Raw genomic sequence first — 26,209 nt, 5'->3', positions numbered from 1 at the left:
ATCCAGTGATCCCGCTCAGCACGAGTGTGGCGAAAATGCAGATCCACGGAGCAAGATGTCAGTCTCCCTTCAAAAGTGGCTGCTGCTGTTGCTCCATTGCTCTCAAGAATGCCTCACATGGTGCCAAACTGCCCTGCTGGACTGAACGATCCTCCCAAGCCCCGGACCCATGATGTGAAGGCGGGAGGGGAGAAGAAAACAGTAAAGGATGGAGACAGAAGAGAGAAATAGCTAACATTAAGGAGAGGAGAACGACTGAAAGCAGAAAGAACAGAAAAAACAGCAAAAAACAGAGGTAAAAGGAAGTTCTGAGCAGAGAGAAGACCCAACCTTCACAGGCCGCAGGCAGGGCCGGTCTGGAGGGCGGGATGACTCCTCCCCCCGGAGAGGAGACTAAGAAGTTTCTAGACCCTGCCTGTCACAACCAGTAGGAGGAGCCATCCCTAACCAGGAATGTTCTCCAGCCCTATCTAGCAAATCAGACACTTCTTAGACAAAGGAACCCGTTTCCCTATAACACCATGACAATAAAGCCTTCTAAGAAGTGCAATATACCTTGTATGTGGACGTCCGCCTTGAACAGCAAAATGTCCAGGAAATTCATAGAAAACCCCACCTCAGTTAGCCAGAGCCACTCAGCTGCCAGGGTGTCAGCTGGACAAACTCCAGCCTAGGATGTACAATGGGCTTCTGAACAACAGATCCAGACACACTGGCAGACATCACAAATCTCTCACTGACATGAGAACCAAGTCAGGAAACCATAGTTGATAAGGCCAGAGAGCAGCCACCAGGATAGCCTCTGCCCTGTTCCGGAAGATCCTCTGCTGTTGGAGCAAGCTGAATCAGGATAGTGTTTTCAGAGGAACAGCAGAGAACCCTGTTGGCTCCTCTAGAGGGCCACAGTCTGTAAATAAATAAATAAGAATTCCTCTGGAGTTTTTTCTTGAGGATTTAAAAGAGTTTTTATCTAGGAGAAGGCCCTGTAATCCATATATGGGTAACACTAGAAAAGGCAGGAATTCGCTGAGGTGCACTCCTCTCAGACACTAATAAGGGAGCCTGCCTCAATACCCTCTGGCAGGTGCTGACCGACTGGAGTGTTAGCAGGCAGGGGTTCCGGTTCCGGTTAAGGGTGAGTCCCTCTTCTGCCAGCTACTCTCTTAGTATATCTAACAAATTCTTTTAAACTTAGTTAATCTCAGCCAAAATAACTCAACCTTAGCAATAGCAACCCTACAACGCATCGACAGCAATTAAAAGTCTAAAGTCTAAACTCTCTCCCTCTAAAGCATTCGAAAAGGGAGGCTAACAGACAGCAGATAATCAGCAAGCCGACAAAGCTGACAAAGATAAAGAAAGAAATTAGTGCCTGTTAACTACGGAACCAATATAGAACAAACACAACATCGGCTTGGGGTTGAAAAAAACTTATCTTAGAGCAAAGAGAAATCATATTGCCGAAGGGTCATTTTCAGCCCAGACAAATGGTTTTGACCAGAAGAGCTTGCAAAATGCTAGAAGCAAGCTCACCACTTAAAGTAACGAACACACCCCAGACCGGGCAGGGAAAAGAAGTACTGCAGAACCAACCCATGATCTCTAACAGCAAAGAGGATGGAAATCAGCTAAAAATCACACAGTTTTTCCACTCCCTTTCAATTAGCCACGATGAAAACTCAGAGAACTTTTCCTGCCCAAACGAGTGGTCAATAAACATCAAAAGCCCATTCGTATGGGAATAAATTTCTCCCCTAACTCCCAGTCTGGCGTCAGAGCTGAGGATGGCTGAGCAAAAGGAACTGGGGCCAGCTAAGTTATACAACCATGTTAACAATACTTCAAAGGAGGACATTGATATAGAAAAGAGTGCTAGTAAGATATCTCCAGTTAAAGAACATAATTATCAACCCATTCCAGCAATCAATGGGCAAACAGTTGAGCAGCACAACCGAGTCTCTGAAAGTTTGTTTGAGATTTCAGCGGAGATAGGACAGATAAAAGTTTTCCTCACTGAGTGTAACCATTTATTATCACACATGGAGCCATCACAACCCACTAACAAACAACCAAAAGGAAAAAAGAAGAAAATAAAAGCACACACACAAAAAAAACATAAAAAATGTGAAAACAGCGAAAGGGAACAAAATAAACTTTAATAAACTTTAATAAATTATTTAGACATTTGGATCAAAACACTACACAAATGAAGGGAAATGAAGGCAAGAGAAAGAATCATGGACTAAAAAAAGGAAATATAGATACTCAGGAGATTAATTCTTCAAGTATAAGCCCCCAGATTCTAAAGGGCTGCCCAAATGGTATACAAGAAAATCAACAAGATTCATGGGAACTGAAATGGATTCAGAACAAAATAGCTCTTGACAACTACCCAAAACCATTCAGATTACAAACTCAAACGGAAAGGAAGCAGCATCTTTTAAAGACCTTATCCCACTGCCATTTACATGACTTCCACATGAACGATATAAAGAGGGTTGAGTATCTATATTATAATAGTACTAATGCCAGGGCAGTGATCTTGTTTGCAACACCGTGGAAGGCAAAGACCCTCTGGCATGATAGATGTTCATTAACCAGGCTAGATATATATGCCCGTCGCTATTTTGGAAACAAGGCAACTCCGAGATCTTTGTTTATTAAAAGGTCGAATAGTTCTTCGTCAAATACATCAAATTATGTAAGACCTAAATTGTCGGAGAGCTCAATGTCCTCACCATGTGAGGCACAACACACCTCGGTCTTAAAAGAGATTATATCTGAGCTAGACATTTCGGGGACCTCACCTGCAGAAGATTTAAATCGAACCCTATATTGGTCCCTGGAACCCTTAGACGAGGATGAAAAATCACTCCTGGAAGCTTTTGCCGCACTCCCATTTAATGAAAGAATCGCAATTCTTTCTAGAGTGGATCTCATGAAAATTCGCTTGGTGAATACACATATCCAGCTTCCCATGCCAAATCTCTCCCCACAGTCACCGTGTACTACTGAACCTAGGAAGGCGAACGACTCAGTCCAATTAGAGATAATGGCACAAGACTTATTGCCACAGCTACCATCTCTATCAGAGAAGGATAAGGTAATTCTATTGCCTCATAAAATGCTAAGGAGCCCGAATGAGCAACTGAACATCAGTGTTGACAGTAATGTCACAAATCATCCTGACAATCTCATAATTGACCCTTTTCGTTGCTTTCTTGGAACATCATGGGATGGAACAACAAATTTCATGATGCCGAATGGTCAAAATATTTACAACAATTCAAGATAATATGCTTACAAGAAACCTGGTTGCTCCCGGAAAATACCCCCTCTCTTAGAGGTTACCGAGCCTTTAACATCCCAGCAACTAAAAGCAAAAACAAAGGATGAGCAAGTGGAGGACTTGTAACCCTTGTTTCAGTGGACCTATTAGTGGATTTAGAGACTTTGCAGTGCGGAGACACTCAACATGTTCTAGCCGTAAGGTTAACTGATGACAATTTTGGCTCGCTTATATGTGTGAACATTTATTTTCCACCTGCAATAGCCCGAATGGAATCATCGTGGGACCTTCTTTCAGATACAATGAATGAAATAAGAAGGCAACACCCTCAATCCCGTATTATTTTATGTGGGGATTTTAATGCCAGACTCGGTCAAATTAGCCCAAGGATGGAAGCTACCTCAAATTACGACCCTTTTCCAGTCCCGGCCCCGGAACCTAGGAGATCGCAAGACACTCACTCCAATAAGCAAGGCCGATGGCTAGCTGATTTTTTGACCATGTCATCCTTGCAATGCCTTCACGGCTCAGAGTTGGATCTCTCTAATGGAAGACACACCTATATGACCAACAGAGGGGCCAGTGTCATAGACTATGTTTTCATTTCAATGCCTCTCCATTTAGAAGTCATAGGGTTTAAAATAGAGAATAGACCTGAAAGTGACCACTTTCCTTTAACGCTGACTCTCAGGATATCTCCATCTAGTCTTCCACCTTTATGCCATGTGAGAGAAGGGTGTTCACTGATAGAACGAAGAAAAACTTGGTCTCAAGAGGTTCACTCCTCCATTGCCTACCTTCTGACAAGCCCACAGTTGCAAACAAGCAAACAAGATCTTATAAATGGTGCAGGAGGCATCCTGATCCAGCATCAAGAAATAATCCAGGAGCTCAGACCAAAGTTAATAAGGACAATCACTCAGGAGCCACTTAAATATTGGGCTAAGTCGTGGTTTGATAGGGATTGTAGAAAGGCCAGGAAACACCTAATGAAATACACAAGGGGGGCTTTACGAGACCCGACAAATTACTCCTGGCTAACCTTAGTGTCACTCAGAACAAGTTACAAGCAGCTACTTAAGCAGAAAAAGAATGCATTCGCCAGATCTGGCTGGCTCGCCCTTGCGCAGGCTGTCAAAGACAGAAATGAAAGCAGGTTTTGGGAACTGACAGCAAAAGAGACAAACTGTCCCTGTGAAACATGCCAGATCACAGCAACCCAATGGTTTGACCATTATGGTGGTAATAACCACCAACAAACCAGCCTCTCCCACCTTCCCTCCCTTTGCCAAGATCCAACAATGCCCCAGTGGCCGGAAGTTTCATCTACTCAAATTAAAGAGCTAATCTCCTCACTTAAACAAGGGAAGGCCCCTGGTGAAGACATGTTACCCCCTGAAATTTTTTAAAATTTCCCAGACTGGTGGGCTCCCGTTTTGGCTAAACTTTTCACCCAAATAAACAACACAGGTGTGTTCCCTGCCGGGTGGAATTTAAGCATAATTGTACCAATCTACAAAAAGGGTGATTGCGCAAATCCAAATAACTATCGCCCCATAAGCTTGATAGATATAGAAGCCAAACTTTATGCAAAATTTCTGTTGTCGAAACTAGAGGAGTGGGAGGAAGATAATCAGATAATCTACCCTGAACAAGCTGGTTTCAGGAAAGGTTACAGCACCATAGACCATTGTGCTATCCTTTCTTTCTTAGCAAAAAAATCAATGCACGGACCAACAAAATGGCTGTATGTAGCCTTCGTGGACCTAGCATCCGCCTTTGACTCAATCGAAAGATCTAGACTATGGGAAAAACTCAAAAAATCTAATATAGATAGGCGCCTACTATTTTTGTTAAATTCATTATATTCTAATACCAGTGCCAGAGTCAGAGTGGGACCATCAGGTTCCCTGACAGATCCCTTCCCAATAATTAAAGGAGTCAAACAGGGATGCCCGTTAGCCCCCTTTCTATTCAACTTTTTTATAAACGATATAGTAACGGCGGTCTCAGGAACGGACCTTTTCCCTCCATCCCTGGGCCCAAGGAAAATATCCCTGTTACTATATGCAGATGACACGGCCATACTATCGATAACCCGCATTGGTCTCAGAAGGGCCCTAGCAAGGCTCTCATCTTATTGTGCCACTGAGAAATTACAAATAAATTATGCCAAAATTATGGTATTTGGCAAAAGGTCACCAAAACATAAATGGTCAATCAACGGTCACTCAATCGAGCAATGCCGGATTTTCAAATATCTCGGTGTATATTTTACTGACTCTCTCTCTTGGAGAAAGCACATAGAACAAACTAAATTGGCCGCTCTTAGAGCTAGTGGAACAATTCGGAACTTCTACCACACAACAGGAGGTAATTTAGTCTCCCCGGCTCTAAAAATATTTCAAAGTAAAGTCGTCTCCATGATGCAATACGGAGCCCCAATTTGGGGATGGGAATCCCCCCTCCTTGACCAATTAGAGACTGTTCAAAATAAATTCCTTAAAAAAATCCTGCTCCTCCCCTCATCATCACCAGCGGCGTTAATTCGCGCCAAAACTGGGACTCAACCAGTCAGGGCAAGGATTCACTCAACTCTTCTAAATTTTTGGAAGATTTCTTTGGAAACTCCATCAAGAAAAATGTTAAAAATCAGTGCAACAAATGTATGGACGGACAAATACTGGTCTGCCCAATTAAACAAAATATGTCAAGTTTACCATTTAGATTGCAAAATTATCCAAAACTCTTCCACTAAAGTAAGCATCAAGGAGGGCATTTTACAGCATACTGCCTGGATTGACAGGTTAGCCTTAATAAATACCAATTACACAAGATGGTATAGTCTTTTTAAAACGGAACAAACCAAAGCAATCTATCTAGACCTCCTTACCTCAGTTAACCTGCGTCACGCTTACACAGCCCTGAGGTTTCAGTAGATACCTACGGCATATCTGACCGGACGATATAATTATTATTATTATTATTATTTACATTTGTATACCGCCCCATAGCCGAAGCTCTCTGGGCGGTTTACAACAATTAAAAACATTAAAAACAAATATACAAATTTAAAAACACTTAAAAAAAAAACAATTTAAAAATACATCCTAAAATGGGATTCCTCGGGCTCAAAGACTGTGTATTTGTGATGCTCCAGAGGTGGAGGATCTCCCGCATTATTTGCTAACATGCCCTTTATACAATCAACCTCGGACTAAATTCCTGGAAGAGGTCCTGATTCATGCGTCTGAAGATCTACCCTCCCGTATTTCCCTTCTCCTTTCAGATAGGGATCCCGGTATAACACACAGGGTAGCCCTATTTGCTTTAGCAGCAGCGAAACTGCGGAGGAAATGTTTACTGGACCTAGGACATATTAGCTAGATAATCCATGCTGCTATATTGGTTTTAAATATTTTATTATTTTAAATGTAACTTTGAAAACATCTGTTTGTATAAAACGATTTCTTCTGTTTGAGGCCTATGGCCAGACAGTAATAATAAAATGAAAAAATGAAAATGTTAGCAGGCATGCATCACTATAAAGCCAGTACTGAGGGTGAAAGGGGAAAACAGGCAAATCAGCTTGGCACCAGAAGGGAGCAGTAGTCACCTGTTCCCTAATAAGGCTACTTTGAATGGCGGTGCCGCCAATCAAGTGGCCATAACCACTGAGAGCACTTCCAATAGTTGCAACAACTCAAAACAAAATGGTGCTCCCACCTTTTTTATGGCACTCTCTCTCAATTACCTTTAAGTCATGGACTTAATAGTAAGATAGCCAAAACTGCTACTGAATGGAATGGCCGAAGCTGCTCAGGGAAACAGTGCTCCCATTTCAAAAATAGCCCAAAAAGCAAAATGGACAAGCCCCAGTAGCCTTGTAAAAAGTGTAATCTTAGCCACTGAAGGAATGAAAGAGACAGCATTCTTGCAGTCACAAAAATTGCTCAGAGCAGTGAAAAGCTAGCTGAAGAAGCACCATGCAAACCCCGGCAGCCACAACAGATCCCTCAGAGTACTCAAAATCAAGTCTCCTCATAGTAGTCAGAGGCTGGATGAAGAAGCACAGGGTGAACCCCAGCAGCTGCCATGGACCTGCAGAGTACTCACAATCAAGTCTCTGTTCCCAAGTTCACAATGAGGCCAAAATTGCAAAAAGTCAAAGAAAAATATCGACAAAGGAAGGGAGAAACAAACCTCCCCCCAAATCCTTTTCCTGTGTGCCGCCATGCAAACACAGAAATGAGGCAAAAAATAAAATAAAATAACAAGGAAGGAATGGAATAAAAAACATTCACACCAACGGGGGGGGGGAGTCAAGGTCAGACTTTGTTGCAATTGCTACTGAATTGTAATGCAAAGCACTTGCCGATAGCTTAAAGGCCATCTGTAGACTACCTCACGCTGGCCAATATTTAGCTATATTTGACAGGAGACCCTGAGCATGACACACTCCGGAGCAAGAAAGGTAAATGGAATCAGTCTGATAAACTTAATAGCACTGAAAACATATTTAGAATTATTCACATATCTTAAAAGTAAATGCTAAATATACATCAACAGGACAAATTCACTGTTCAATTTCTCTTCACCAATATCTTCCTTCTTTTTGCTGAAGCACTCATAGATCTAGATTTTTATCTTTCCACCTAACCTAACCTCTTAACAAAAAGCAAACAGAAATGCTATGATGAAGCAAATCATGCCATCCGAGACTGCTTATGTAGAAAACCAGAGACTGTTTCTGACCTTAAGAAAGAAAAGTAAATACAGCTTCAAATGTACAGTAGCTAACCACCAACTGGATAGAAAGCCAAATGCAATTTGATAAAATGCCCAAATTCTAATGTAAAGGTAGCCTTGAGAGTGATTAGGGTTGTAGAACAATTTGCATTTATATTGGGTTAGTGGAAATCTGAGGCAATATGGAAGAATAAAGTAAAATGAGATGTCCTACAAGAACATGATGAAGAGTAAGAACCACACATATTTTACATGACTTTGCACTTGGATTTACAACTGTAAATACAATTATTAGGTAATGCTTTTAGACTCTAGAAGTCATTGTCCTAAAACATGCAGTCTCTGACATGGCCACATGAGCACTGCAGGCTGATGCTTTGTTGTATCTATGCCTATTGTGCTTTTGTGTGCAAAGCCTCAGGTATCTCTTGAAAGGCCAACAGAATGACCTATACATCCCAGGTACTAAATATTAAAGCCAAAGCATGAAGCACTCAGGCTCTAACAGTCAAGGAAAAAGGATTTCAACATTTTAGTTATATTTATAAGTTGTACTTATTTTTACACTAAATTGCACAAATATTCAGTTTTCCCCACCTCTCAACAAATAAACAAAACTCCATTGTAAACAAAATTTCTACTTTGCAAATTGCAAGTGTAATTTATAAATCAATGCAAATATTGAATGGGCTTACCCGAAGAAAGAACGGAAATTTCCTGCCATAAAAACCAACTCTGAAAAATTCAGGTTCCAACCGTTGCTGTTCCATTATGTTATCATAATAAGTAGCTTCCATTTTCTGTGTATAGGAAAGAAAAATTATATTGGACTTGAAATTCCTGTTGTAATAGGCATACTCCACCTGAAATCATTTTGCCATTGTGTCGTGCTGCCCACTGAAGGTTTTCAAAACACATTAAGAAGTGAATTCTGATCCTGTGAAATATCTAGTTATTAGTCACATATATTTGGAAGATGAATCCATACAGGACCCTGTTTTTTCATAGGCAAGATACTGTGTGCAAGTACTTTTCATTTAAATCACTTGATCATTAAAGCGGAATCTTGTTTACAGATTAAATTATTAAATACAAATCAATATAATTTCCCTCTGAGTAACAATATAGTACTGAATAATAAAGTGCAATCTGGAGCCATTTTTTCTTATCAACTGAAATGTGGTTCTCTTACAAGAGGAATAATTGTTTTCTTAAACAAGCCCAGACCTGCAAGCTTCATATATTGGGTGGCGGGGGGGGGAGGGGAGATAAAATGACTGACTTAGTACCTCACTTCCTCTGTACTTCCTTTCACTCCCACCCCATCCCTGGCACCACAGGCTAAATTCTAATAGCTGACATGGACGGAGACAGTGAATAAGTGGTTTTCAGTATGGGAAATAGGCAGGGGAAATGGTGCACATTTCTGTCTGAAGAACAGCTGTCCTGAGGTTTCCCTACCCAACACTGAAAAATAAAGCAGTGCAGGTAGAATGTCAGGATTGAAGAGAAGGAAGTTTTGTTGCACCATGGTTGTATATGAATCTGCAAGTGAGCTTGTATCCACATGGTTACAATGTGGTTACAAAAAATGCCCTGGGCTCCTGCTGGGAGGAAGGGCAGGATATAAATCAAACAATAAATAAATAAAATAAACAAATGGTTGTGAGAGGAGCTCTGAGTAGTTGCAGTGAGGAAGCAACAGAACCATCAGTTTCCCAATGTCCTCAATGGGAAGGAATTAAAATGTATTCTGATGTTGCTTCTCCTGCACTAAAGTGGTCCCAGAACATGCCTGTAAGTCCACTATGGTCAGGGACATTTGAGGTAGGGGCATTAGAGGAGCTTAGCCTGCCCCCCTTCAAACCTTGAGTTGGCCCTGCTCCCGGGTGCAGTGGTGCCTAAGATAGAACTAGTGTTATTTTTGGTCGATGAGAAAACTGTGCTTTTTAAAGTGTGAAAATAATCTGTGAAGCATCCTGTAGACACTGGATGTGAGAGGAGTGGACTAGGAGATAGTCTAGATATTGTGCCTTTGATCCCAAGTACCATGGAAATAACATGAATTGGTGAAGACCCTAGGTATGGACGAGAGGCCAAAAGGGAAGAGCGTACCCTGACTTGATAGGAATGGTTAAGTAGGCCTCTGTAATATCACTCAATGTCTGGTGATCTTCCTAAGAGGGAGGCCAGAATAGAGTGAATCTTCATTGTGCAGGTAGTGATTGCTCTGTTTGAGGTCTAGGAAAGCCCACGTCTCTCCAAATCCTTGGTCTTGGAGTGAGGTCATTGTCCTCCATTTGTAGAAACTGGCAAACTGCTTAATATCCTCAAGTATTTTTGAAAGGGTTGCTGGGAACTGGGGGAAAATTATCCCTGAGGAGCTTGCAGAATTCAAGACATATCCCCGTTTCACTGTCTCCAAGATCCAATGATCAGAGGTTGCACCTTGAACCCTTCTAATCCTCTGCAAATCTGTTTACAGGATGTGCTGGACAGCTGGACTTAGACATGGGTTTCTTTTGTTGCTACCATTTGGGTTGAAAGGCTATTTTTAGTAAAAGTAAAGTAAAAAAAGTATTATAGGAACAAAAAGCAGACAAAATTTAGTAGTCTTCTCTTTCTTGTAACAAGTTGGGTGTTGCCTTTTTCTTGTCTTTGGTCTCTACCGTAATGGTGTACAGGACATCCCTGAAAAGAAATCTTCTGAAGAAAATACACTATCTAGGCTTGCCTTTGATTTTTGACTACTTCCCAAATTTCACAGTATAGCAGACTAAGGCTCTAGCCTCAAGCTGGAAAGAGCCTTGTGAGATCTAGGATGTCTGTGAACAGAGAAATTTTCCAGAGAGTTGGGGGTCTCTTTGTGCAGGATGGTATCTTCGAGGTCCTTATTCAGCCAGGTGAAAGCAGCCATATATTAATGGGGCCATAATGGAGGCTTTACGAGCCATGAAAGATGCCTCAAAGCTTCTTTGTAGGGCGGCTTCTGGTCTTATTGATCTATTGGTAACTAATTTGAGTCCAAATGTAAGAGTACCTTAGAAGGCAAAGGCTGCAACTGGAGCATTCACTTTGTGTATTGTCACATTTTATAGCATATCTAGGAGATGGTAAATTTTGTCACAAAAGTAATGGTGCAATTTTGGTTTCGAAGGCTAAGGCAAAAAGGTTCTTCTAAGGGAAGAAGGCTGCTTCATCCCTTGCCTCTTGTATGTGGTCTTGTGATAAGGACTAGGAGAATTTTTGTGGCCTTCCAAGTGAGGGTAAGAGTGATGACAGTTATTGGAATGCAATGGCCTCTGTGCCTGTGGAGGAAGGAGCTCTGCAGTGTCTCCAAAGTTGTACCTATTCCAAGAAGAGCTAAAGAAAGAAAATCTGCTTCTGTTCCTCTGAGGGGAAATCTTTATAGGAGAAGACACTCAAGGTGCCTCGTCGTCTGGTGCCTATGAGGTAGTTGTCTGGGATATACTAAACTGCCACAATTCTTGATTGGTTGGGAAAAAATAGCACTGAAAAGGAAGATTCTATCTACCATTCCAGATAGCTGCCTGGTGTACCACGGAGAGGCAACCGAGAGGGGAAATTTCTTTTCACTCCACTCTCCCTGTTGGAAGAGAAAGATCTTTGCTTTAACTGTTTTTTCCAAAGTGATAGTTTCTCGCTGCCAAAGTCTGTCTTACTGTGTCAAAGGCAGAGGAAATCTAGGGGTTGATATAAGATGCCTCTCCTCCTTCAGAAATAAGATGAAGGTGTTGTTTTCCCTGCCCCAGAGGCCTATCTCCCTAGCAACAATATGGATCCACCCTGCGGCCAAAAAATGTGTAATCAATTGCTTTATTCAGTCACTTCCTAAGAACAGTGCATTTCCTATTTATAATAGCCCCCTTTATGTGTTACTCACATGAAGGGGCAAAGCATGGAAACAGGACTGCTCCTTTGCCCTTGTACCTGACAACTCATGACCCCTCCTGTCTCCATCCCTGCCATTTACACATTAGTAGGGATGTCTGAGACAGCGAAGGCTTTGTGTGTAGAATTCTCCAGGTGCCAGAACTCTGCAAAATCAGAGTTCCAGGATCTGGGGAAGCTTCCATGCGCAAAGCATGCTTCAGATGAGCATGCTAATATATGGATATTGCAGATGTAGCAGGGGGAACTGCACATCATCAAGAGAGTGGCCCTGCAGCCCTTTTCCACATGTTTTCATGTAAATAGCATGAAAAGAGGGCTAGTGTGTGACAGAATTTGTATTTAACTGAAATACAATCTGAAAAGGTGCATTTCACATACCCGAATCCAGCTGAGGCTTTGATAATCATATAAGCTTTCATACTGAATGGCAAGCTCTCTGCACAATGGGATTCCAAATTCCCAGCTCTGAAACAGAAAGATGAAAAACAGACCAGGTGGGGTTTTACCCATGCAAAAGTTAAAACTCAAGAGATGTACATTTTTATAGATTATAACTGTATGATCCCCAAGGAATGAACAAACTAGAAAAATAAATGGAAAATTAGAGACTCGCCTGTGAGCTCTCCCTCTACTTGTTAGCCAAGCAGGGGTCCACACTCTGGGTACTCTCTGCTCTGGGTCAATAGGAGGCAGCCTTTTGAAAAAATGTTACCTGAGCTGGACTAGGAAACATCATCCAAGGCCAGAAACTCCTCTCTTAGCAATAAATACCTCAGCAGCCACTTAATATTACTTAATAGGTATACATGACATTATCCCACTTACGAAAACTAAGTTGAATAACAAAGGAAGATCAAAAAGTAGGGAAGATTCAGTATCACTCCCCAGTAATAAGGTAGAAATAGAATTCAGGCAAGTCTAAATTATCTCTTCTCTCCAATTCTTGCAAGTAGCTGTCCAGACTCTGGTTCTAAAGCAGTATCCTAACCCACACCAGGAACAAAGGATAGGATAATTGCCAGAACTACAGAAGGATAAGATGACTTTGGCTTGAGCCAGATGACACCTAACAATGATAAATGCTCTGATCCTGCTTGTTTTACATGGTTGACTTTTTTATGATATACAAACATTTTAAAATGGCAGTTGCTTTCTTATACAAGCCACCCTCCCCTAATTTCTTCAACCTTAGTAGAATTGATCTAGCAACCAAAAAGGCCATATAACCTTGGAATTCATGGCTGTAAAATCCATAGCTCTGCATAGCTCTTAGATCCATCATTTTGTCACACCACTGATTTCTGGATGACTTGCCACCTTCTAGTGGCAAGTAGGAATCTTTGGAAAGAGCCACTGTTCTCTTCAGTGCTATGAAATCTTTGAAAGGAATTTCTGAGATGTTGCAGTGAACAAAATCTCCCCCCACCACATCCTCCTCCTCAGATGCTAATTCCAACTTGGACTGTGATGATGGCACATGTATTTCTAGAAGAGAACTAAGAGGAAGATCCAAAGTAGGTTTCAAATTCCCCTTAAGGGGAACAGAGTATAAGCACCAGTTCCCTAGCTAGAACTTGAGAATGTTCTGAGTTCTGCTCTGCAGAAGCACAGAACTCCTATGTGGTACCTGGGTTGACGCCATGAAGAACTAGAGGAGGGAGAACAGGAAACAATGCTACTGTTTTGGAGTGGTAGTCAGGCATTTTCTATACCATCTAGTTCTGTCTCTAAGTCAAAAGTAATAACAAAGCTACTGAAAAAATAACTTTTTGCATACCTTTCCTTTATTAAAATAGTGGATAATTTTCCGGCAAAGGCCTTCTTTACGTTGCCACTCTGTCTGAGATGGATAGTGCAGGAACTCTCGAAGAGGCCTCTCCTCCCACTGAAGCAGCTCACAGTATAAGAGCAATGTAAAAGCAGCCTCTGTTGAAACAGCAAAACAATGAACAGAGAACAAAAAAATTGTAATTTTTCTTACCATTAATTTCTGTATGTAGATAGGGCTGGAGGGCATTCCTGAATAGGGATGACTCCTCCTCCTGCCCTTGGCAGGCAGGGTCTTCTAATTCTTTTGCCTCCTCTCCAGGGGGAGGAGTCGTCTCACCATCCAGATTAAGCTGACAGAGCAAAGACAACTCCTCAATCCCACCAGCCCATACATCCCCCGTTGTCCATTCCAAGGGACATTGAACACTGAAAAACAACTGAAAATAGAGAAAAAAACAGGAACACACAAAACAAGAAACACAGCACAAGATGAGGCCAACAGACAAAGCTAAACATCATGTGACAATGTAAGACACTGGCAGAAACCCTAAGCCTCAACCCCTCACTCTAGAAGGTCACTTCAGAGGACAGAGAGGTGGGTGGAATATCCACCAGCCCTATCTACAAATAGATATTCATGGTAAGAAAAAAATCCATTTTTGCTAGATAGGCCTGGAGGACATTCCTGAATAGGGATATAGCAGAGCAGTATACACCCCCATAGGGAGGGCTTCCTCTCACCCAATTTAGTGACGCAGCATCTTCTGGAGCACCTTCCTACCAAATGGGGCATCAGCTGAGGAATATGAACCTATTTTGTAGTGCTTGAAGTGTGTGGAGAGGCTCAGGTGGCAGCCCTACAAATATCTGCAATAAGAAAACCACCCTTACATGCTGTTGAGGCAGCTGCCCCTCTGAGAGTGTGAACCGTAACTTCTGGGCTTGTTCCTTGCCCAAGGTTTTATAGGCTACCCTCAACCATCAGTGTGATGGGAACAGTGTGCAACCTTGCATCGGTAACAATCTCAGTAAGGGGTCGGGACTGCAGTTCGAGATTGATAAGGAGATAGTCAGGAAATACCTAGTTAACCTAAATGAGTTCAAATCTCCAGGTCCTGATGAACTGCATCCCAGAGTATTGAAGGAACTTGCGGATGTACTCTCGGAAGCTCTTGCCATCATCTTTGAGAAATCCTGGAGAACGGGAGAGGTGCCGGAGGATTGGAGACGGCAAACGTCGTCCCGCTCTTTAAAAAGGGTAAAAAAGAAGATCCGGGGAATTACAGGCCAGTCAGTCTGACTTCAATACCGGGAAAGATATTAGAACGGATAATAAAAGAGTCCATTGGCAACTATCTAGATGACAATGCTGTGATTAGAAGGAGCCAGCATGGGTTTGTCAAGAAAAAATCCTGTCAAACTAATCTCATCTCTTTTTTTGATCGGGTCACTAGCTTAGTAGATGGTGGAAATGCTGTAGATGTCATCTATCTAGATTTCAGCAAGGCGTTTGACAAAGTCTCCCACGACCTTTTGATTAGCAAACTAGTCAAATGCGGACTACATGGAAATACTGTCAGGTGGATTCACAACTGGTTGGAAAACCGTACTCAAAGAGTGGTCGTCGGTGGCTCTGCTTTGGACTGCAAGGAGGTCTCGAGTGGAGTGCCACAGGGTTCTGTCCTGGGGCCGATACTCTTCAACATTTTTATCAATGACTTAGATGATGGGGTGGAGGGAAGCCTTATGAAGTTTGCGGATGATACGAAACTGGGAGGGATAGCTAACACAATGGAAGACAGGAATAAAATCCAAAGGGACCTGGATAGACTAGAAAATTGGGCTGAAATTAATAAAATGACATTCAATAAAGACAAATGCAGGATTCTGCATTTAGGCCACAAAAACAAAATGCACATGTACAGGATGGGAAATACCCGGCTTAGCAATAGTGCGTGTGAGAAGGACCTTGGAATTGTAGTGGATAGCAAGTTGAACATGACCCAGCAGTGTGATGCTGTGGCAAAAAAGGCAAACGCAGTTTTGGGCTGCATAAACAGAGCTATAGTTTCCAGGTCGAGGGAAGTAATAGTCCCATTATATTCAGCATTGGTCAGGCCTCATCTGGAATACTGTGTTCAGTTCTGGCCACCTCATTTTAAGAAAGATATAGACAAGTTAGAGCGGGTTCAGAAGAGGGCAACAAGGATGATAGCCGGTATAGAGAACAAGTCTTATGAGGAAAGGTTGAAGGAACTTGGCATGTTCAGTCTGGTGAAGAGAAGGCTGAGGGGTGATATGATTGCACTCTTTAAGTACCTGAAGGGCTGTCACATACAGGAGGGTACAGATTTGTTCTCTGCTGCCCCAGAGAGTAGGACTAGGTCTAATGGTTTTAAGTTGCAGGAGCGTAGATTCAGATTGGATATTAGAAGGAACTTCTTGACAGTAAGGGCGGTTCGGCAATGGAACCGACTGCCTAGGGAGGTGGTGGGATCCCCTTCACTGGATGTCTTCAAGCAGAGGCTGGACAGCTATCTGCAGGAGATGCTCTAGCTGTGGATTTCCTGCTGTGAGCAGGGGGTTGGACTCGATGGCCTACAAGGCCCCTTCCAACTCTATGATTCTATCTAGAAATTGATGAAGACATTTCTTCCCTTTTGAAGGCCCCCCAAAAGCCACAGAGCCTCAGAACACCTAAATTCCAGCGTGTGCGCCGAATAAAAATGAAGAGCCTTCCTGATATCCAAAAAATGCCATCTACGCTCTTGAGTGCAAGAAGGTCCAGGACAGAAGGAAGGCAAAATCACTTCCTTGGACCTATGGAAAACTGAATTAATCTAAGGCAAAAAAGCTGGATCCAGCCATAGAACCACCTTGTCTTGGTAAATAACGCATTGTTGGGGATCAGAAGACAATGCCCCCAACTCTGAAACTGGCAAGCTGACATAAAGGGGAGGGGAGAGAGACTCTGTTTGTCATCAGGGGAACCTATTTCCACCCGTCTTGCCCCATCCTCCAGCCCTGGAAGCCTTCAAACACAGCTTCTTTCAGAAGACTTTCTGGCCCTTTGGGTTGAGCTATGGGGGTCCGGCGGATGGAAGAGATTTTTGTATCAGCCTGCGGGTTAGTTTTTCAGTATTTTTGCCTTGGCTTTGTTGTTGAGCTTTATGCTCATTTATACTTTGATGTATATATTTTTTTCTTAATGTTGTAGTGATTATACTTTTTATTATGTGTTGTGCTACAGCATTTGGACTCTGTGTGAACTGCTTTGAGCACGTGTATTTGTGGGAAATGTGGTGTATAAATTTACTACTACTACTACTAATGGAAAGCAAGAACACCGTTTTAAAGATTAGAAGATTCAATGGACATGTGGACATGGATTCAAACGGCGAAACAGTTAATGCAGATAGAACCCAATTTAGGTACCATGTGGAGAATCTGTGAACAGTCTGAGGAGAAACTAGTGAAAATGTTATACAAAGGAAGTGAAGACATGGGAGAACCCTCCAAACTAGAAAAACTGCTGCTAAGCACAGTAGATTGGTGTTTGAGAGATCAAGGTACTCAAGCTCTTATCCAAACTCAGCTGAAGGAACCCCAGCTGGTCTTGTATATTTCTGGAAAGCGGGTCAATTGAGTTCTTCGAACACCAGGACAAGAAAACTGTTGGATGTTGTATCTGGCGCAAGCAGATGCCCAGGATGCAGAACAGTATAGTGACAGGCTAGATGCCAGTTGAAGCAATGAGCCGGACAAGCAATAAGTTTTAAGAGTCACTTTACTGACAATATATCACAAGCTCTCTCTGTACAAACTCCTCGACCCCCTCACTCACAAGTGTCTGCTGGCCCTCTATATAGATAAGGCCAGCTGCCCGAGCCTAGGTTGCATAGCAACGTGTCCTTGAAGATGGCTCGAGCTCTGCCAACTTTCGCTTCTAAGTCACGTAGCTCACTTGTGGAAATTTAACCTCTGCTTTCTCGGTTTAATAGCCAACAATCCCCCACCTTAAATTTCCACATTCAGCTAGTTACATTTCTCTTCCATTTACATGTGTTACATTTTACATGTCATTACATTTACATCATTTGGTTTTATTCTTCTGATACTTTTCCTTTCATTTCAGTTTACATCACTTTCATTTGTAATACAGTTACTCCATTGCACTCTGAGCATCATTTTCATTATATTTCATTACTCTTCATGATTTCCATCATCCCACTTTCTCCAGTTACTGAAGTCTATATGTTTAATGGAATTTATTTTAAATCTAACAGGTGGAATACCTTTTGTTGTTCTCTCTGATCTGCGTGGTTGTATTTCTGCCTTAGTATCTGTGTCTGTGTCAGGCGATTCCTCTGTTTCTCTCTCAGAGCTAGAACTTGATTCACTACTGCTGCCTGTTTCTTCTTGTTTTATTGGTACTGTGTCTGCCTGTTCTTGTTCATTACTACCTTCAGTGTTTCCCAACTCCACATATGTTTTCTTTTCCCAATCCTGCTCTATTGCTTGCACGCTTCTGCTTAACACCACAGACCTTTGTTTTGGCAGCCATATTCTGTAATACGTGTTTTCAAATCCCAGCATGTACCCTTTGTCTGCTCTCCTTTGCAGCTTCCCTGTCCTTTTATTTTTGGGAATAGGTACCCAGCATTCTGCTCCAAACCTAATCAAATGGTTTAATCTGGGTTTTCTGTCATACAATTTCTGATAAGGAGACATTCCAGTGGCCTTATGGAATATTCTGTTTTGAATGTAAGCTGAATACAGAACACACTCTCCCCAGAAACCTTGTGTTAAAGAGGAGTCACATAGCATTGATCTTATTGAGTCCTGAAGCAACCTGTTCCAGTGTTCAGCTAACCCGTTCTGATGAGGACTATAAGGGGCTGTTAACTCCTGTTTTATTTCTCTTTTATCCAAGTATTCAGTAAAAGAGTGTCCTAAGAACTCTCCTCCTTGATCTGATCTTATTCTCTGTATTTTGACACCAAACTGCACTTCAATTTTTGTAACAAATCTTTTCAGTTTCTCTGCAGCTTCACTTTTCGCTTTTAGTAAATAAACAGTGCAGAATTTTGAAAAATCATCAACTATTGTCAGGAAATATCTTGCACCCCCCTGAGTAGGTTGAAATGGCCCCACTAAGTCCACGTGTATTAATTGATAAGGTGCATTTGTACCGGGCATGGCTTCTTTGTTCTTTGCAGCCACAACTGCCCTAGTTTGTTTACACACGTGGCAGTCTACATATTTTTCACAGTTTCTCAATGTCACATCATTACTGTTCTCTGTTGTTTTCACCACATTTTCATATCCTATATGGCCTAGTTTTCTGTGCCATAAATGAACACAATTATTATGGGGTTTCTTATTAGCACACATGAGTACATGATTTGTTAAGTTTCACGTGTAAGAAGAACAATGAGTTCCTTACTATTCCTTTCATGAATATTTTTTCTCCTCTCATTACATGCACTGAACCCCTTTTGAACATTACTGTGAACCCCATTTCATTGAGTTTCGAAACAGCCATGATGTTACATTCCATATCAGGAACAAACAGCACATCTGTCATAATGGTATTGAAACCTGCTAATTTCACTGTACCCCTACTTTTGATAAGTTTCTTAGTCCCATCAGCCATTATTACATGATCCTCTACGTCACAAAATGTATGAAACATGGATTTATCTTTGATTATACTATTTGTTGCCCCACTGTCAATTGCCCATAAATCTTTACAGTTATTTCCCTGCTCATTGTTAATACATTGCTTATTCTTACTAGCATAGATCACCTGTACACATGGTTTTCTTCCTCTTTCTCTTCTTCTTGCTTCACAATTCCTTTGAAGATGTTGCTTGGAACCACAAAAATAACACGCTTTTTGTCCATACAGTCTCTCTTGTGCAGCTTTGTTGTTCTGTTTTTCCACGTTGTATTTAGACTCAGTCTTTTCCTGCTTTGCCATTTCCTGCCTCCTTTGGAATTCTTGTAAAAGTTTGCCTTCTATATAATCCATATTGAGATTTGCATCGTCCATTGCTTCCAAAGAGCTCACCAGACTATCATAACTTGAATCTAGTGAAGCTAATGTGATATACACTTTTTGCGTTTGAGAATGTTCAATTTCACGTTCTGATAACTCAGTAAACAGTCTGTTTATTTCCAACAAATGCTCTGACATGGTTGTATCTCCAGATAAGCGCATCTGATACAATCTTCTGGCAAGATATATTTTAGAACTGGCAGTCTTTCTCACATGAATATTTCTTAAAGTTTCCCAGGTTTCTTTTGCCGTTGTTGCATCACGCACGTGCAGTAATTGAGAATCATCAATAGCAAGAACAATTAACGCCTTTGCCCTCTCATCCAGCCTTCTCCAATCTGCTGGAATTGGCACTACGGTGGGTGGGTCTTCTGCGATAGCTTTCCACAGGTCTTCTTTCACTAGAAAAGCCTGCATTCTCTGTTTCCAAGTGCCATAATTTTTCCCTGTCAGCCTTTCCAAGGGAATCCCGGCCGATAACGTAACAGACATATTTTCGCTTTTCACAGTTCACCGCCTTTGTAATTAGAGCTTCTCACCTCTGTCCTTCAGTCAGTTATTCCCACGGCTCTCTCACAGCTTTCAGCTCAGGTTTCGGTTTCTCCGTCTTTCTGCTGTTTTACTCGCTGGTCTGCAGTTCTGGCTTTTCTCTGCCGCTTTTCTGCAATCCTCAGCACCAGGTAACCATTCTCTGCTACCACTTGTTGGATGTTGTATCTGGCGCAAGCAGATGCCCAGGATGCAGAACAGTATAGTGACAGGCTAGATGCCAGTTGAAGCAATGAGCCGGACAAGCAATAAGTTTTAAGAGTCACTTTACTGATAATATATCACAAGCTCTCTCTGTACAAACTCCTCGACCCCCACACTCACAAGTGTCTGCTGGCCCTCTATATAGATAAGGCCAGCTGCCCAAGCCTAGGTTGCATAGCAACGTGTCCTTGAAGATGGCTCGAGCTCTGCCAACTTTCGCTTCTAAGTCACGTAGCTCACTTGTGGAAATTTAACCTCTGCTTTCTCGGTTTAATAGCCAACAAAAACCCACCAGGTGGAGGAATACACTTTGATGCCTGGAAGCCATCAGGCCTTGAGCAATGCCTGGAAGCCCAAAGTATCCAAAACCTTCCCTGAAAATCCTAATTCCATCAGTCAGTGCCGCTCAGCCTCCAAGGCGTCAGACGGAAGAGTTTTGGCCAAGGATGGAATACTGGGTCCTGGAGAAGGAGATCCGATTGTATCAGAAGTTGTCATGGGTCCCTCACTGATAGGTTCACCAGGTCAGGGAACCATTGTTGCCTCAGCCCCTACGGAATCACAAGGAGGATCTCTGCCTTTAGCAGCCATAGTCTATGAATGGTGTGTTGGAGAAACCCGAATGAGGGAAAAGCATACAGGAAACCTCCTCAGCCAGTCCATCTCAAAGGCATTTGCACTGAGGGCCTGGGGACATAAGCCTCCAACTGTGCATTCTCTGGACTGGCAAATAGATCTATCAGTGGCCTGTCCAAAACTTGGATCATCTGTTGAAAAACCACCAGATTCAGCTGCCACTCTGCTTCATCGATTGCTGTCTGGCTCAGCCAATTGGCCATAAAATTGCTGGCCTCCACCAGATGTTTGGCTTTCAAGCATGACAGGTGACTCTCCACCCACCGAAATAGATGGTCCACTTCAGCTATCAAGGGTCTTGAAAGCATGCCCCCTTGTTTGTTCATATATGCTGTCACAGATGTGTTGTCTGTATGAATTAAAACATGTGCTCCCCTGATCTCCAAAGTGAAGGCCTTCAGACCAAGCCAGATAGCTCTCAGTTCCAGAACACCAATGCTGAGTTATGACTCCTGCTTGGATCAGGTTCCCTGTGCAACTAGCTGATCTATGTGAACCCCCATCTCAAGAGACTCACTTCTGATATTAAGATGACTCATGGAGGGTCCTCTAAACTGTCCTCCCATCAGTCAGCTACTGAGGACCAACCAGCAGCCCAGCTGTAGCTGCAGTTGCAAAGGGATTGGCAGCATCAGTTTTTAGCGGAGGAGAATCTGGTCCTATAGAGGCAGCAGTTGTTGCTGCAGGAACCTGGAATGGTACTGTACCCAGAGAACCACATTGTACACAGATACCATTAGACCTTGTAGACAAGCGAGGACCATCAACTCTGAGTGAGATGCTGCCACAACCAGGTGCAGCAGATGCAGTAGCTTCAAGACTCATTTCATGGTGAGACTATACTCAACTGCCTCATGTCCAGCTGACCGCCTAGGTGAATGACCATCTCAGAGGGGGTATCATACTCTTCTCCATGTTCACCACAAAACCTAACCAGTGAAGCCAGGCCAGGGTGAGAACACTGTCCTCTAAGTTCCAATGGAGTCCTCATCAGAATGTCATCCAGGTTGATGCAGACCCCCATGGTCCAGAGATAAGCCACCAAAGCTACCAGTACATTGGTGAAGACCCTCAGTGCCGAGGAGAAGCCAAAGGGCCCAATACTGATAGCATGTGTTGTCATAGCAAAATTGGATAAAATGTGTGTGTGACTGCTGAATGGGTATGTGTAGATATGCCTTGGAGAGGTCCACAGAGGTCAACCAATCTCCCTTTCTCAGACAATCAAACTTATGATCTCCAATTTGAAGTGTTTCTTCGAGATCCATCTGTTGAGCCATTTTAGAACCAATATGGCATGGATGTTGCCATTCTTTTTGGGCACCAAGAAAAAAATTGAGTAGACCCCTTATCTTCCTATTGAGGGATCTACTGGCTTGATGGCCTGGATGTCCAGCAGATGACGAATGGTGGCTAGATAGTTTTGATGCTTCTCCAGATTTTGTGACCGAGGGATAGGAACAAAAAGGTTGTTGGGAACACTGAGAAACTCCAGAGCATATCCTTTGTATAGTGTCTCCAATACCCATCTGTTCGAGGTGACCTCCCCCCAGTGATGCGCAAATAGTAGCAGCCTGGTGCCCACCGCAGGAGACCCTGTCAGAGGATCTGTGTCAGGGTGAGGGTACCTTCTTTGCACTCTTCTGAAACTTCCCAGAAGGGTGCACCCCCTTGTCTGCCAGAGGAGGAGTGTCCTCCACCCATGTCCTGCCTACCCCAACAGGGTCTGAAGAGAGAAAAATCCTCGTGTCCTGAAAATTGTCTAGGGGAATGGAAAAGCTGAGTCTGCCTGCCCTTATGATCATCCTTCCTAGCTGATGGAAGGGCCTTAGTCTTATCCTTAGTCTTCACTAGATGTGCTTCCAAGAATTCCCCAAGCAGTTTTGAGCCCATGAAAAGCAGAGCAGTGAGGTGTGTTTGGGACCCAGCACCCAGCGCCCACTGGCAGAGCCAGATGTTACAACGGGCCACCACGGTAGAGACCATGGACCAAGCCACCAATTGCAGAGCATCCATAGAGGCATCAGCAGACAGAGCTAATGTGAAAGCCATCTTTTTCAAACCATCCTTAACAAAGTTAGGACATCCTCCCTGCTCCCATCTCCCCTCCACCCACATGAAAACTGCCCATGAGAACACCAAAGAGGTTGCTGAAGCACTAAAGGCCACGGCATCTGCCTCAAATCTCCAGTGAAGGTCTCCTTCCGCTGTTTTGTTGCATGGATCCTTTGGACCCCCCTCCCCCTCTGAAGGTGTAACTGCAGAACTAGTGAGGGCAGCAACTGGTGAATCCCCTGCTAGATAGTGCAGGAAATCTATAACATGTTCAAGGAACACATAATGTTTCTTAGCCCACGTGGAGGGAAGCTTTGACTTACTTGGAGCAGCCCATTCTGCATCCCAAATAGCATCAAAAACCTGTGGGAAAGGAGCTGTGATAGGCTTATTATCCACAGATGGAAACATCTTTTTAGCCCCCATAGACCTAGATGGGGCAGAGACCTTAGCTTCCCTTTAGCTTTGACATGTGGGTGGGACATCTCAGGAGTAAACAGCCTGGGCTGGGATTGAATTACCTCTAGCTCCTCCTCTGACAACTCACCTTCCTTCCTATCAGCCCCACTGGATGAGGCACCTGAATCAAACAATGTCTCAGGAGTCACTATTGTTTGCTTAGGATGGGCCTCCTTTCCCCCCGTGGGCAAAGACCTTTGGGAGGGAGATTGCACCTGTCCCAGGGAGGCCTGGGTTGGGACCACATACCTTTGTTCTTGCTGGACCGATGTCTGCCCCAACTATGGGGAAGAGTCCACCGTGGGAGGGGATTGCAGAATCTGCTGGAGGGAGGACTGCCCCTGCATGCCACTGGTGTGAATGGATATTGTTGCAGTAACCAGAGTACTACCATCACCCAGAAGGGGAGGAGAGTACCTGGCAGGAGAAGTAGCCTTGGAAAGGCAGGGAGAAAAGGAAGGTGACCTGGCAGAACGACCATGTGAATGAGATCTGCCACAGCACCCCCACCCTGGTACAGTGATCAGAATGGAAGCTGAGTCTCAATTTTCCCTTATGGGAGTGCTTCCTTTAACATTTTGTACCCCTTCCTTTCTGCATATGATGCATGGTATCCTTAATTTCCGAGGAGATAAATCCCTTAATCCAGGACATATATTTGGGGAACTCAGACTGCGGGGGAAATGCTATCCGATCAGCCCCAGAAAAAGGAGTACTCACCCCCCTTCCTGCCCAAGCTGTGTGCGGGAAAAGAGGCCGCTGGATGCCTCCTGGCAGTATCGGAAAATGAAGCCTCAGCATCAGACATATCTCCCACATGATCAAAGACATGGTGGGAGACCGCAGAAGCGGCACAGGAACCCATAAATAGTGGCTGCAGCTGCCCTGCACTGTTAGAGAAAGTGCAGGAAGCTGCAGTAAAGGCACCTCGACCACAGCGTGTGCTGCTCAACACCCCCCCAGGAGCGATGAACCATTGAAGAATCGGCAGCCTGATAGCCGCATATATCAAAATCAACGATGGAGGGAACCGGGTGGCCGCAATCCTGCTTGGTGCAAGTGTTGTAAAAATGCTGCACCCAGCCCGAAAAGCGATCTGCAATATGTATAAAATACAGTGGTCACAGCAAGCAGTTGAGTCAAGCAGCTCACCAAGCTCCATTTCTTCCGAACTGCAAAAGCAGCAAAACACGCCCAGCTGGGCAGAAGAGAGCTCCCACGTCCTTCCCAGGCCCACAGTTGTAAAGGCAGGAGGAAAAAACACTAAGAAAACAGGGCAAGTGACAGTGAGAAATCAAGTGAGAAGGAGGGGAGACAGGAGGAACGTCAGGCAAACAGAGAAGTGGAGAGGAGCAAAAAACCGAGTAAAACAACCAGCAAAGATAAGGATTTGAAATAGAGATCAAAGACCCAACCTTTACAGACTGCAGGCAGGGTCAGTCTGGAGGGCCCCTGGAGAGGAGGCAAAAGGATTAGAAGACCCTGCCTGTCAAGGCCAATAGGAGGAGTCATCCCAATTCAGGAATGTCCTCCAGCCCTATCTAGCAAATGTTCAAATACATTTTAGTTAAAATGGCATGATCACAGAAACGTTGAGAAAAGAAATTCAGTAAAATATTTCAAACCTCAGCACATCAGGAGAGCTTGACATTATAAAGAAAGAGAATCAATGAATTCAGAGTAGACCTGCTGAAATTAATGAGCCTAAGTTAATCATGTCGATTAACTTCAATGGGTCTAGTCTGAGTAGGACTAGCATTGAACAATACCCATTCCAGTGAAAGTAAAAGAAAGATTAGCACACCTTGTTTCACAGTCAAATAGCCAAGAACAAAGTGAATGAAAAGTTTTAATCACAATCGACAGAACTTAAGAAAATTCTTGCCCTCCCTAAAGTTAAAATACCGTTTACATATTGGGTTTTCGCCACTTCCTCCTCCCCACTGCAACCAACCTGGTCCCTGTGATTGCCATCACAGGCTCTTCATCATTGTGCCCCCTCCACGGGAGGTTTGCAAAGTGGCAACATGAGAACAGGCTTTTTCAGTGGCTGCCCCCCAGCTGTGGAATGGTCTCCCCAGGAAGGCACACCTGGTGCCATCTTTATCTGCCTAAGATTTCAGGGGCGGGCCCAAGTGATGTCATTAAGCATGATACATTAAGAATCAATCACAGTTGCTTGGAGCATACAATTAAAAAAAATCTGATTGGAAATTAAGATAGAAATCTTAGCTAAAAGATGCAACCTGGGTAGGGAACATTTAATCTAGTCTACTTTCTTTTAGCAAGAAGGATTTAGGTGCCTTCAGGCCAGGCCAGTCTCCAGAAGGCCACTGTAGGAAGAAAGGAGCCTAGTGTTGTGGAGATTGTTAGATGGGAGCATTCGGGAGTAAAGATGGATGCCCCTGAAGGCTGCAATTCTAAACACACTTACTAAGGGACTAAGCCCCATAGAACTCAACAGGACTTACTTCTGAGTAGATATAGTTTGGATTGTGCTGTTGGTAAATCTTGACTAGGGA

The 26,209-nt window shown here is 43.3% G+C and overlaps 1 protein-coding gene across 7 annotated transcripts in view; it reads right to left on the bottom strand.

Annotated features, from left to right (window-relative positions):
* DOCK3 (dedicator of cytokinesis 3) overlaps window positions 1-26,209 on the bottom strand; it is a 463,693-nt gene that overhangs the window by 107,865 nt on the left and 329,619 nt on the right. For all 7 annotated transcript variants that reach the window (XM_061617883.1, XM_061617886.1, XM_061617884.1 and 4 more), the window contains exons 37-39: window positions 13,731-13,879; window positions 12,332-12,418; window positions 8,734-8,838 (exon numbers count right to left, since the gene is read on the bottom strand). In XM_061617883.1, the coding sequence (XP_061473867.1) occupies window positions 8,734-8,838; window positions 12,332-12,418; window positions 13,731-13,879 (341 nt within the window). The remainder of the gene's footprint in view (window positions 1-8,733; window positions 8,839-12,331; window positions 12,419-13,730; window positions 13,880-26,209) is intronic.

The sequence above is a fragment of the Rhineura floridana genome, chromosome 3 (genome assembly GCF_030035675.1).
Source record: "Rhineura floridana isolate rRhiFlo1 chromosome 3, rRhiFlo1.hap2, whole genome shotgun sequence".
Classification (NCBI taxonomy): domain Eukaryota; kingdom Metazoa; phylum Chordata; class Lepidosauria; order Squamata; family Rhineuridae; genus Rhineura; species Rhineura floridana.
The sequence above is the reverse complement of the archived record's forward strand: the minus strand, read 5'-3'. Positions and strand labels throughout refer to the sequence as shown.